Source organism: Hyaena hyaena, unplaced genomic scaffold (genome assembly GCF_003009895.1).
Source record: "Hyaena hyaena isolate Hyena2069 unplaced genomic scaffold, ASM300989v1 scaffold_76, whole genome shotgun sequence".
NCBI classification, from domain to species: Eukaryota; Metazoa; Chordata; class Mammalia; order Carnivora; family Hyaenidae; genus Hyaena; species Hyaena hyaena.
Window position 1 is genome coordinate 1,257,868 of NW_024080709.1, and position 13,305 is coordinate 1,271,172.

The following is a 13,305-nucleotide window of genomic DNA, read 5'->3' on the forward strand; positions in this document are numbered from 1 at the left end:
CTCTGTTCAACACTGTCTCCCCACCCGTTTGAGAGTGCCTGGCGCATAATATCGCCTGGAAATATTTGTTCATCAGTTGGGCGTCAAGACATGATTATTTCTCAGTTTGAATTTGGGGTCCCACGTCTGGCCTCGCAAGTTAGACCACGCCCTAGCGATTTCCATAGCCACGCCCCTTCTCTATCCCTGAAGAAGCGAAAGGAGCCAAGGCTGGCCCCGCCCCCGCCGCTGACGCCGGCGCACGTGATGCGCGCCGGCGCGCGCTGTTTCCGGAAGTCGCCGCCGCGGTCTCCACCGCTTCTGCCTTTGCTGCTGCTGCGGTCCCGGCGGAACTTTGCGTGTAGAACGGCTGAGGCGGGCTCGGGTGGGGCCGGGGTTCCGGCCACTCTGCAGAATGGAGATAATCAGGAGCAGTGCGTGTTCGCCGTGCACTACCCCGGGCCCCAAGGCCCCCTCACTCGGCCTGCTAGGCCCAGACCAGCGCCGGTGTGCTTGGCGGGGCCTTGAGCTGAAGCAGCCCCTCAGGGGTTTGCTTCCCCTGAAGTCTGTGAGCTTTAGGGGGTCTTGTCCCTGCCTGTCCCGTGCACCCCTAGGGGCCTTGTCCTCTCACGCGGGCGTCCCCCGGGGCTCTGTGCCTCTGTGGCCCGTGCACCCTCGGGGCTTGTCCTCCTCCGGGCCATGCGCCCAATGGGGACTTGACCCTCTCCAATCGTGTACCCCTCGGGGACTTGATACTGTCTGTCTTGTTTATCCCTCTGGGACTTGTTTTCCTCCCGCCCGAGGCTTCAGGATCTTCCCAGCACTTCCCTTTCCCGTTAGGTGCTCTTGGGCAGGAAGCCAGGCCACCGGTTCTGAGCCTCTTCTCGGTTTCTCCGCAGATTTTAAGAGTAATCTTCAAAAAGTGTACCAGGCCATAGAGGAGGCCGACTTCTTCGCCATCGATGGGGAGTTTTCAGGTATCCCTCGCTCACAAGCTGGGGGCCAAGGCTTCTCCTGACCCTCTGACCCTCTGACCCCCTAACCCCGACTCCTGCCTGCCGGCCCCTCCTGTTTGTGGCCTTGGGCATTGGTTATATGAGTCTCAACGCTTTCTTTTAAGCGTTTCAGAGGCATGGAAGAGGGGCGGTGAGTTTGTGAGTGAACTGTGAGGGTTATGGATAGAGATTATGGCTTTGGTGTAGCTTAAAACTGATGTGCCGTGGCAGGGTAAAGGGCAGGCTTTTTTGTGTGTATGCTGAAAATACATCACATAAAATTTACTGTTTTATTTTTTTCTAAAGATTTTATTTTGAAGTGATCTCTGCACCCAGGGTGGGCTCGGACTCCCCCCCCCCCATAGTCACACGCTCTACCAACAGAGCCAGCCAGGTGCCCCTAAAATCTGACTATTTTGACCATCTTTAAGTGGTTTTACAGTTGAGTGGCATTGAGCACATCCACCTTGTCTTGCATCCATCTCCATAACTTTTTCTCAAACTGATATTCTACCAACGGGACAGTAAGTCCATTTTTCCCTCCCCGCTGCCTCTGGCAGCCATTATTTTTCTCTCTATGAACTTTACTAATCTAGGCACGTTCTATAAGTGGAATCATCCAGTATTGTTCCTTTATGACTGACTTTAGCTCCAGGCTTTTGGAGGTAATGAAGGTTTTCCTTTATGCATTAGTGGAAGTGTTTGTTGCCTACTTCCCCACGGGTGTGTGTGTGTGTGTGTGTGTGTGTGTGTGTGTGTAATACTTTACCAACACTTACAAGTGCAAAGTTTTTGTTTTCTTTTCCCCTTGGGATGAAAGACTAATTTCTGAGTTGTTGAAGTCAGTATGAACATTTGGAATAGATAGCCACTTCTGCTAACTGATTTTATGTGTTTAAAAAACTCTGCAGCCCTTTCTAAAGGAAATATGTTCTTTACCTTTAAGCATGAAGTGTCTAGTTGGAGTCAGTGCCCTGGGAAGCTAAATTTTCACCAGAAATTATTTTTTTCTTTGACTTTAAAATTCCTTTGTTGTATATAGATGTTTCTGCAAACTGTTAATCAAGACTTGGACTGCAAGGATAATATACTTTATGATTCCTTGATGTCTGATTATGCCTTAATCCTTTTGAAAGCAGAAAACTTATTCAATCATAGGGATGGCTTTCTTAAGCCTAGATTTTGAAACCTATTTTAGACCCTGGAACTGCCTATTAAATTGGAGCATTTACATCTCTGAATTTGTTATTACAGAGTTGAGTTTGGTGGCCAGTGAAATTAACACTCATTTTGAAAAAGTGAAGTAAAGAGCGCTTTCCAGTAATCTTACTTCATAAGAAAATGAAATTACACAGCCATTGGATAGTTGACTGACAGTTTTACATTCGTGGTAAAAATTGTTTATTTCTTAAAATTAGGAATCAGTGATGGACCCTCAGTCACTGCGTTAACAAATGGTTTTGACACTCCAGAAGAAAGGTATCAGAAGCTTAAAAAAGTAAGTGAATGTGCTAGAAAAGTCATTTTCTCCTCCATGTTGGGCTTCCTTCTGTTGAATTGTAAAGAAATATTATCATCAACTTGCACGTTAACTTCTGTACCCCAGTTGGGAACTGATATTTTAGTAATGTTAAAAACAACAGCAAAAATAATTGTTTGCTGGAAAACATATTGGGGAAGGTTTAGTATTTTCAGAGTTAATTTGATTGATAGGAAATAGAATGGGGTGATAGTAATCGTTTGCAGATCGGCCTGCTGTGATGCTCTGGTTGGTGGATTGGTGGTTAATTGGGAAAAATATTAAGAAGCGTTTATAAATTAATGCTTCTGACACATAAGGTGTAGCCTGTTGTAATTGGAAGTATTCTGCTAAAAGTCCAGTCGAGTAGTTAGGAAGCCCACCTGATTGCATGTACTCTTTTTTTTTTTTAATGTTTTATTTATTTCTGAGAGAGAGAGACAGCATGAGCAGGGGAGGGTCAGAGAGAGAGGGAGACACAGAATCTGAGACAGGCTCCAGGCTCTGAACTGGCTGTCAGCACAGGGCCTGACGCAGGGCTCGAACCCACTAACCGTGAGATCGTGACCTGAGCTGAAGTCGGAAGCTTAACTGACTGAGCCACCCAGGCGCCCCTGATTGTGTGTACTCTTGTCTCGTTGAACAGACAGCACTGAATTGATGTTTTGTTTACCTTTTCCAGCATTCCATGGACTTTTTGCTGTTTCAGTTTGGCCTTTGCACTTTTAAGTATGACTACACAGATTCAAAGTAGGTTGTTTTAACAAGCAGTGGATTTCTTTTCTCGTGCCGTAATGTAACCCACTAAGTCCCCTTTTATCTTATTTCCCCCAGGTATATAACAAAGTCATTTAACTTCTACGTTTTCCCGAAACCCTTCAATAGAGCCTCACCAGATGTCAAGTTTGTTTGTCAGGTTGGTAGCAGAATTGATTTTCTTCTGTTATGATGAGGCCATGTGGAAATGTGGAAACAGAATTCTTTTTTAAAGTTTGGTTCTACTGCTACCTTTGGGCTTTTGGCACACCATTTCACCTCTCTGACTTGCAGTTGTAGGGTCGCGAATGAACGACAGTGCCGTCTTCCTCTTTGCTTCAGAATCAGGGGATTAGAGCAAGAGACAGGCAGGTGGACACCAGAACACAAGGTCTATTATGAGCAAAGCCGACTTTGGGAACGTGGCTTTGTAAGGTGGCTCTGTTTGGGATTTTTGATGCCTGGCCCCTGATTTGAACCTATAGATCCGGCCCTTCAGGCTTCTTCCCAGCCCATTCTCTTTGTACCCATCTCTAAGGGTGGAGCTTTCTTTTCTAGAGGAAAAGAGTACACATGCATCCTGTTTACAAAGAGAGAACCCAGTTGGGATGAGCACTGGGTGTTGTATGTAAGCCAATTTAACAATAAATTATATGAAAAAAATAAATAAATAAAAAGAGAACCCAGAAGGGGCTACACTGCTTATGCTCACTTCTTTTCCCCAAGGTCCCCAGTTAGGAAAAAGAGTCCACAGTTTCCTCCTGAGGTGGAGAGGGCAGACCTGATGAGCCAAGGTGAGGACACGGGGAGGTTCCTATTTAGAACACCACCTTTAGCGTTGGAGCCTAGCTGGCAGTCACTAAATATCAGTTTCCTCTTCCTGTGCTCTTAAGTTATCTGGGGTCGCGGATACGGAGGGCGTGAATAAGCCGTGTAACGTACGGATGTGTGATTAGAGATGAGGGCCGATCTTTTTTCCCTTCCGATCTTGTGTCCTCCCTTCTCTCCGGGTGGCAGCATTAGTTCACGTGAGCATTGCCATCCTTCCCTTCTCGTGCACGTAAGTCGTAATGCAGTTACGAAAGCCTGGAGGGGAGGCTTCTGAGTGACTGAGCCACGGCAGATTCTTTGTGTAATATGGCAAGAGATAAACAAGTGAAATTATGAGTTAATCATATGCCTGTGGCTAAAGCCGAAAGGTGAAGGCACTTTTGGTCTTGTAACCTGGTTTCTCAAGTGTCCAAGTAGGCCTTTATTCCGCAACTGGTTAATAATTATTTAACAGCTCCCTTAGTAGGGGATACTAATTAAACAGCATTTATAGATTCTGGAGTTTTCCAGCAGTACCAGGAGAAGACAGAAGTGTAAGTGGGTTCCCTGGCTTTAGCTGGGAGTCAGTCAGGCAAAAGTGGACATTGGCAATGAGACACCTTTGGGATGAGGCTTTGTTCTAAAGTAACAACACAATTAGTTACTCTAGGAGATGCGCTAGAAGTGGATCAGAAGAATCTATATGTTGTACAAAGCTATTCTTTGGCTACGCCTGGAATATTTAATCTAGTTCTAGTTGCTAGCCACACTCTAGAAAAAAATATGATAGATTTGAATAGGCCAGCGACCCCTGTCTAAAGTGGACAGTGGGATAAGCATGTTACAGTTTTTTAGTCTGAAAAAACAAAGGCAGAGAAAAGATTTAGACTCAGTATGTGAACTTGTGAATTGTTTGGCTAAAGTGAATGATAGTATTTTTGGGGTGCCTGGGTGGCTCATTTGGTTAAGTGTTCGACTTCTATTCAGGCCCTGATCTCACAGTTTGTGGGTTCAAGCCCCACCTTGGACTCTGTGCTGACAGCTCAGAGCCTGGAACCTGTTTCAGATTCTTTGTCTCCCTCTCTCTCTGCCCTTCCCCCGCTCGTGCTCTGTCTTTCTCTCTCAAAAATAAATATTAAAAAAACATTAAAGTGAATGATAATATTTTTGATTTTTCTTGTTTTGGTTCTCCATCTAGGGTGGTTTCTAGTTTTGTTAAAAAATAAAATTTTTTTAATGTTTATTTATTTTTGAGGAAGAGAGAAAGAGAGAGCGAGTGAGTTGGGGAGGGCCAGAGAGAGAGGGAGACACAGAATCTGAAGGCAGGCTCCAGGCTCTGAGCTGTCAGCACAGAGCCCGACAAAGGGCTTGAACTCACAAACTACAAGGTCATGACCTGAGCTGAAGTCAGACGCTTAATCAACTGAGCCACCCAGGGGCCCGGGTTCTGTTTAAAATTCTAAGACTGCAGCACTTGAATCTTAGGAAGGAAGTTAGCTTTTCAACTCAGAGAGCAGGGTGAAAATTGTGTCTAGTCAAAAATAACTCTTGAGCGATGGCTGGGTTCATGAGTTTGAGCCCCACATTGGGCTCTTTTGCCAGAGGAGAAGAAGGGTGGATGGGCAAAATGGGTGGAGGGGAGTGGAAAGTACAGGCTTCTGGGCTTGGAATGAATATGTCATGGGAACAAAAGGTACAGTATAGGGAACATAGTCAGTGATGTTGTAATATTCTTGGAGGGTGACACGTGGTAGCTACACTTGGGAGCACAGCGTGACGTACAGAGATAGTGAATCACTGTGTTGTGCACTTTAATATAATATTCTGTATGAACTATACTCAAAAATGTTTTTAAATAGCGTAAACACCTGCCATCCCCCTGGATGGGTGCATTCCCTGGGAGTGTGTGTGGTTCACGGTCTGCCCATTCTTCCACGTCCTGCCCAGTGTGTGATCATCTCACTGTGTGAACAGACACTTACTCTGCAAAGAGCACATTCAGTTGCTTGGCTCCCAAACTCCATCTACTTAAATGGCGATAAGAGCTTTCCAGGAATGATTAAGGCTTTCCAAGAGTGATTAAGGTTTCTTTTTTTTTTTTTTTAATGCTTTTTATTTATTTCTGAGAGAGAGAGAGACAGCATGAACAGGGGAGGGTCAGAGAGAGAGGGAGACACAGAATCTGAAGCAGGCTCCAGGCTCTGAGCTGTCAGCACAGAGCCCGACGTGGGGCTCGAACCCACTAACCATGAGATCATGACCTGAGCTGAAGTCGGACACTTAATCGATTGAGCCACCCAGGCGCCCCTCTAAGAGTGATTAAAAAAATTTTTTTAAATGTTTATCTTTGAGAGATGGGGGGTGGGGGAGCAGGGACAGGGAGAGAGGGAGACACAGAATCTGAAGCAGGCTTCAGGCTCCGAGCTGTCAGCACAGAGCCCGACGCGGGGCTCAAACCCATGAACTGCGAGATCATAACCTGAGCCGAAGTCGGACGCTCAACCGACTGAGCCACCCAGGCACCGTCATGATCTCATGTTTTGTAAGACTGAGCCCCGTATCGGGCTCTACCATCAGTGCAGAGCCCACTTGGGATTCTTTCTCCCTCTCCTGCTGCCCCTTTCCTGCTTGTACTCTGTCTCTTCTCTCAAAATAAAAACAGTCATTTAAAAAAAAGAAAAAGAAAGTGAAACATAGCATACTTGTGAGTGCTTGTGTTTGCCGCTGTCCAGCCTCATGAGGGAGTATCGCACTGTGTATCACCAGCTTGGGAAAGGTCCAAACTTGAAGCATAGTTTCTGCTGAGTGCGCCACCAGGAAGTGGAAAAATCCCGAGTTGAACCATTGTTAAGTCAGGGAGCATCTGTATCCATGGGTCTACACACGTGTATATAATGTTAGCTCTTTTCTTTAATCCTGATACTCCTATTTTAAATAACATGCATTTTCCACTCAACACTTTGTACATATTTTCACAGTGTGGGTGTGGGTAATTTATTTAATTGGAATTTGTAAGTTTCCAAAGGTTCTCTCTTTTAAGTAATGTTAGAGTCAACATTCATGTGCAGTGTATCTTTGTGTATATATAGGATTTTTTTTTTAAAGTAAGCTCTATGTCTAATGTGGGGCTCAAACTCGTGACCCCGAGATCAAGAGTTGCACACGCTCCACTGACTGAGCCAGCCAGGCACCCCATGTGTATAGGAATATTTTTATAGGATAGATTTCCTAGAAGGGAAATTGCTGAGTCATAAGGCATATGCATGGAAAAGTTTTAAGTAATTCTAAGTTCAGTGGCTTTAAGTACATTTCTGTTGTTTATAACTTGAAAGGTGGTGTTTGGGAGGAAAATACAGAGCTTCAAAAACAGATGAACTTTTGACTGGATATTTATTTTGTTTATTTCTTTAAAGTTTATTTATTTATTGTGAGTGAGAGAGAGAGCACACACCACATGGGAATGGGGGAGGTACAGAGAGAGGGAGAGAGAGAGAATCCCAGGCAGGCTTTGCTCACACCACAGAGCCCGATGTGGGAACAATCCCAACAACCATGAGATCATGACCTGAGCTGAAATTAAGAGTTTGACGCTTAATGGACTGAGCTACCCTGGTGCCCCTGACTGGATGTTTAAAGAAAAAGAAGTTAGGGTGTTTTGGAGTCTAGTGAAAAGAGGACAGAAATGCCTTTCTGTAATCCATCTTTCAGTGCCTCTGTCAGTGATGGAATGTTCTGGTGGGCAGAATTGTACCAATACTGAGGCCTGATAGAAAGGAGGCTTGTGGCCCAAGTCAGAAGACGTTGTATCATGGTTCGGAACAGGATAAAAAGGGAAGATGTGGAGTGAAACGTTGCTTGTTCTAAACCACAGAGATCCTGGAGATAATGAAAATAATGTGCACGTACCTGTGTGTGTGTGTGTGTGTGTGTGTGTGTGTGTGTGTGTGTGTATGTTTGCGGGGGGGTAAGATTGCCATTTACATCCCATCACTTTTTAAGAAGAATCTGTTGGTTGATAAAGATAAATATAGTATTTACTTTTTAACATAAGGCTTACAAAATGAGTCAAGGAAAAATTGGAAGAAATGTAAGATGAAGATAGGATTCCTGCGGTGTGATTAGGACACAGAAATTTGTGCCAAAGAAAGTCTTTGCACTTCCTGGCAGCTAAGACAGGGGAAACACACAGTCACTTCTGTGGTCCACTGGATCAGCACAAACCAGGGCTCAGAAGTGGAGCTTTGCTCAGACTAGAGCCCTCAGGACATTTGCCCCCTATTATAAGGAAATCACGCACATAGATAGTCTTGTCTTCACGTATATCCCAAAGGGAACACTGTCACAAGGAATGGGACGGACACAGCGGCCTCATCTGGGCTGAAGGGGTCCTCTCACAGTACAGTTCAGGAAAGGTAGTTCTGTGAGGAACCAGATTAAAATGACCCAGGCATGTCACCTTCATGCTCTGAGAAGACTTTAGAGTAGCTGTGGTCCTATTTCTTGCTCTTCCGTTAGGTTGAGTCCAGAACTTTGTGGTTTTCGCCATCCTTGTGTGCCATGTGTGGTAGCATTTATTTAACATTTTTGTGACATTTACTTCTGTATTTTGGCTCACTGTATATTTGAGATATGTTTGTTTAAGAAGTCCTGGGGCGCCTGGGTGGCTTAGTCGGTTGGGCGTCCGACTTTCGCTTAGGTCATGATCTCGCGGTTCGTGGGTTCGAGCCCCGCGTCGGGCTCTGTGCTGACTGCCGGCTCGGAGCCTGGAGCCTGTTTCAGAGTCTATGACTCCCTCTCTCTCTGACCCTCCCCTGCTCACACTGTGTCTCTCTCTCTCTCTCCTAGAAATGGATAAAACATTAAAAAAAAAAGAAGTCTTGTTACCAAGAACTTTTCTCTATTTTATTTTATTTATTTATTAAAAAAAATTTTTTAAATGTTTTATTTATTTTTGAGAGAGAGATAGAGACAGCGTGAGCAGGGGAGGGGCAGAGAGAAAGGGAGTTATAGAATCCAAAGACAGGCTCCAGGCTCTGAGCTGTCAGCACAGAGCCTGATGCGGGGCTCGAACCTACAAACTGTGAGATCATGACCTAAGCCGAAGTCGGACGCTCAACCGACTGAGCCACCCGGGCGCCCCAACTTTTCTCTATTTTAATCTTGAATGTTAAGAAGATCCAGTTATCAGGATCTACCTTGAGGTGGATATTGATGTGTTAAGGCTTCTTTCCACATGTGAGCCACTTTGAACTAGAACTGGGGCGTTGGGGGGGGGGGAGTCAGATAATATCAATACTTTTTATTTCTTTTCGTAGTTTCCTACTCAGTTCAGCCATCATGAATTTTCTGCCTCTTGGGAGAATGTGATGTTTACCCAATAAGATTTTCTTAAATATTATGAAAGAAAGGGTGTTTGTTTATAAGCCATGAAGGAGAAGAGCCCGGAGTGTTTAAATGAATGGCTTATGTGGCGGCCTTGGAGTAGAAATCTTAATTTTCTGACCTTGGCCTGCTCCTTCCTTGCCTGGCTGCCTTTGTTTACTTGTCTGAGTTCTTTCTCTGTGTCTATTCACATGTCTGCCACCAGCATCACCAAAATGTATGTTCTGTTCCCTCTTGTTTCAGAGCTCAAGCATTGACTTTCTAGCAAGCCAAGGATTTGATTTTAATAAAGTTTTTCGCAATGGTAAGATTACATCTGACCTCTCCTTAGCGCTTGTAAATTTGAATTTGGTTGAGAACGATCTTTCTGTGCCTGCATCTGAGACAGAATCTCAGGGTCCTGCTGCATCATGTGTAGACTTAGAGTTGTAAAAAACTTTTAATATATGCCTTTGAAAACCGTTAGCCCAGTCAGCCATGAACGGGGAGGGTAGGTGCTACTTCATTTTGCCCTGATGAGGCCTCACCAACTCTTCATTTTATTTTATTTTAAAAAAACCATTTTTTTAGTTTATTTATTTATGTTTAAAGTTTATTTTTGAGAGACTGAGAGAGTGCGAGTGGGGAGAGGGGCAGAGACAGAGGGAGACACAGAATCTGAAGCAGGCTCCAGGCTCCGAGCTGTCAGCACAGAGCCTGATGTGGGGCTCGAACTCACAAGCCATGGGATCATGACCTGAGCCAAAGTTGGACGCTTAACCGACTGAGCCACCCAGATACCCCAGTGTTTTTTATTTTTGGGGGGAAAAAAAAAGCATTTTGGAGCCCAAACCGCTCAAGTAGTGCATGAACCAGCTGGGCAGCGCAGGTTGGGTATGCTAAAAATTTTTTCCCTTTGGCTCAGACCTGTCTATGAAAGCTGTTATCAAATACAAGTTGGAGATGTAGTGAGAGCACGCTATTGGAAGAAGTACGAAAATCTGTTGAGGGAACTGCTTTAACCAGGCTCCTACGGATGTATAATTTCCAGCCTGATGGCTTTATTTTCATTAAAGGAGAGAAACGGCCAAATTGGAACGTGCCTCGTTCTCCTCGTTTTATAAGTCAGACCTCGGAGTATTTTCGTCACAACTGAATCAGGGTTCCCAGGACATCTGTCATTGCCAGACTCTTCATCCCACGCTGTTGCTCACTCAATCTGATCTAGACCCTCCCTTCTCTTCTTTATCAGTTCTTTGTGCCCGGGCTCCGCAAATGCCAGACGCTTTTTTCCTGGCAGTCTTCTTGGAAGTGCCTTTCACTTCCTTGCCTGAGCTGAAACAGCACCAGGTGACTCCTCTGCCGCGCATCCCCTGCAGCCCTCTGGAGCACAGTGGTTCCCCCACTCCTGCCCCCCATCTCCGGGAGGCATCCTTGGGTGTCCTTGTTCTGCCATGCCATGTAACAGCCACGTGGATTCCCTCTTCCCAGGAGCCACAGTTCTCAGGATGCGTCACGGGCTCTGCCACCCCTCTTTCTGCTGATTTCATGGGCGTGGCTTTCCCAACAGCCTTGCCTTTGGCCTTCTGTCTCCACTCCTAACTCTCTCCTCATTGTGGGTGACCAACAAATGCTCCGTCTCATCTGTTTCTTGACCAGGTGCTCAGCAATCTTTGCTTCCAGCTCCCCCACCTCCCATCCCCCCTGCCCCCAGCCGTCTCTGCCCTTGGGAGCCCCGTGGGTCTCATCACCAGTGACTGCATGCACCTCGCGTACTATTAAGTACATTAATGTGTGACTATTGGTGTTATTGACGCTGATCACCTTTTCCACCAATTAGTTTTAGCATCCACTGATGATTCTTGCATGCGATGATTAGTATTGGTGATAAATGGTGATTTTTCTATTTCTGTCCTTGTAGAAAGTCCATTACTGTCCCATGACTTGTAATGCCACCCATATCCTGATGATACCTAAATTTATATCTCATTACCTTTCTCCTGAGTGTTCCACAACCCTTAATTTATATATATCCTTAGCTGATTTAATGCATTCAGGTGGTAGGTTTTGATTTTCATCTGTTGGGCCCCAAAGTTACTCTGTGCCTGGTGCTCCCTACCTCTGTAAGTGGGCATGCCATCTTCCCAAATGCTTACACCTAACAGCCATGTCTCAGTTTTGATTTTGCTCTTCCCTTTCTCCCTCCATTCCGGTGTATCAGTAGGTTCTGTCTCTCCTATCTCTGTACTCATTCTCTCCATCTCTAGTCTAAGCTGGGTCACAAACCATGACCCACAGCCCATTTTGTTAAAGTCTTATTGTAAATAAAGCCATGCCCATTCATTTGCCCACTGTGTGTGACTGTTTTCATGTTACAAGAGCAGAGTTGATTGGTTCCAACAGAGATTCCCCATGCAGCCCACAAGCCTAAAACATTTACTGTATACTCTATGAGAAAGTTATCTCTTGCCTGGACAGTTGCTTTTAACTGACTTCCCTACTTCAACCCTCATGGGAGTCGAAATGACCTTTTAAAAACAAGAAGCAGAGGGGCGCCAGGGTGGCTCAGTCGGTTGGGTGTCTGACTTCGGCTCAGGTCATGATCTCGCCGTCTGTGGGTTCGAGCTCTGCATCGGGCTCTGTGCTGACGGCTCAGAGCCTGGAACCTGTTTCAGATTCTGTGTCTCCCTCTCTCTCTGCCCCTCCCTAGCACGTGCTCTGTCTCAAAATTAAATAAATGTTAAAAAAAAAAAAACTTAAAAAAAAAACCAAGAAGCCGATAATGTAATTGTCTTGCTTAAAACCTTCTAACGGCATTCCATTGCTCTTTGATTAAAGCAAATTCTTTTTTTTCCCCCAAATTCTTAATGTTTATTTTTGAGAGAGAGAACACGAGCAGGGGTAGGGCAGGAGAGACGGAGACATGGAATCCAAAGCAGGCTCCAGGCTCCCAACTGTCAGCACAGAGCCCCGTGCGGGGCTCAGACTCCCACACCGTGAGATCATGACCTGAGCTGAAGTTGGACACTTAACTGACTGAGCCACCCAGGCACCCCTGGCGCCCCTGAACCAAACATTCTCATCACGGCCTATAAAGGCCTGCGCAGTCATGCACCCTGTCTCCATGCTGACGGGGAAACATTCTTCTGTTCACTGTGTTCTGGTGATGCCGACTCCTTGCTGGTTTTGGAGACTGTCCACACCATTCAATCCTCTGGGCGTTTATGGTTTTCTTCTGCCTGAAATACTCTTCTGGCTCCTTGCTGGCCTGACTCCTCCTTATCCTTTCATTCTTTGCTCGCAATGGCCTTCTCTGATCTTCCTGTCGAAAGTCCTTCTCTTCACTACAGAGTGGGAGGTGTCTGCTCTGTTCCCTGTTAGATCCCATGCCCAGTGGCTCGGCGTAAGTGCCAAAGAAACATTTGTTGAGGGAAGAATGCATGGCGTGAATGCAAAGACCATCGTATTTCAAAACCATTTCCCTTTTCTGTTGATGTTTTTTTGGGGGATGTAGTTAAATATGGTAAGTCTTGCCTGAGAATTTTAGATTCACTGGCTTGCTAAAAAAAACTTTTTATGGTGAGATTTTTATGTTTAGTCACCTCTGCTAATGCATTCTTTTTAAAATTACACTTAGGAATTCCCTATTTAAATCAGGAAGAAGAAAGGCAGCTGAGAGAGCAGTACGACGAGAAACGCCTGCAGTCCGACGGTTCGGGCGCCCTGGCTTATGTTTCCCCCAACGCGTCAAAGTGTCCTGTGACGATCCCTGAGGATCAGAAGAAGTTTATTGACCAAGTGGTGTAAGTTCCCAGACCGAAAGTGTGCATGACATAAATGTGTGTCGGGGCAGGACTGAGGTCTGTGGCTCAGGCTTGTGAGCAC

The 13,305-nt window shown here is 45.4% G+C and overlaps 1 protein-coding gene across 2 annotated transcripts in view; it reads left to right on the plus strand.

The window, feature by feature from the left end:
• The first annotated feature begins 283 nt into the window (after window positions 1–283).
• Window positions 284–13,305, plus strand: part of PARN (poly(A)-specific ribonuclease) — a 153,900-nt gene continuing 140,878 nt past the window's right edge. For both annotated transcript variants that reach the window (XM_039233601.1, XM_039233602.1), the window contains exons 1-7: window positions 284–413; window positions 879–956; window positions 2,393–2,472; window positions 3,176–3,243; window positions 3,328–3,409; window positions 9,685–9,745; window positions 13,058–13,223. In XM_039233601.1, the coding sequence (XP_039089532.1) occupies window positions 395–413; window positions 879–956; window positions 2,393–2,472; window positions 3,176–3,243; window positions 3,328–3,409; window positions 9,685–9,745; window positions 13,058–13,223 (554 nt within the window). In that variant the 5' untranslated portion in view covers window positions 284–394. The remainder of the gene's footprint in view (window positions 414–878; window positions 957–2,392; window positions 2,473–3,175; window positions 3,244–3,327; window positions 3,410–9,684; window positions 9,746–13,057; window positions 13,224–13,305) is intronic.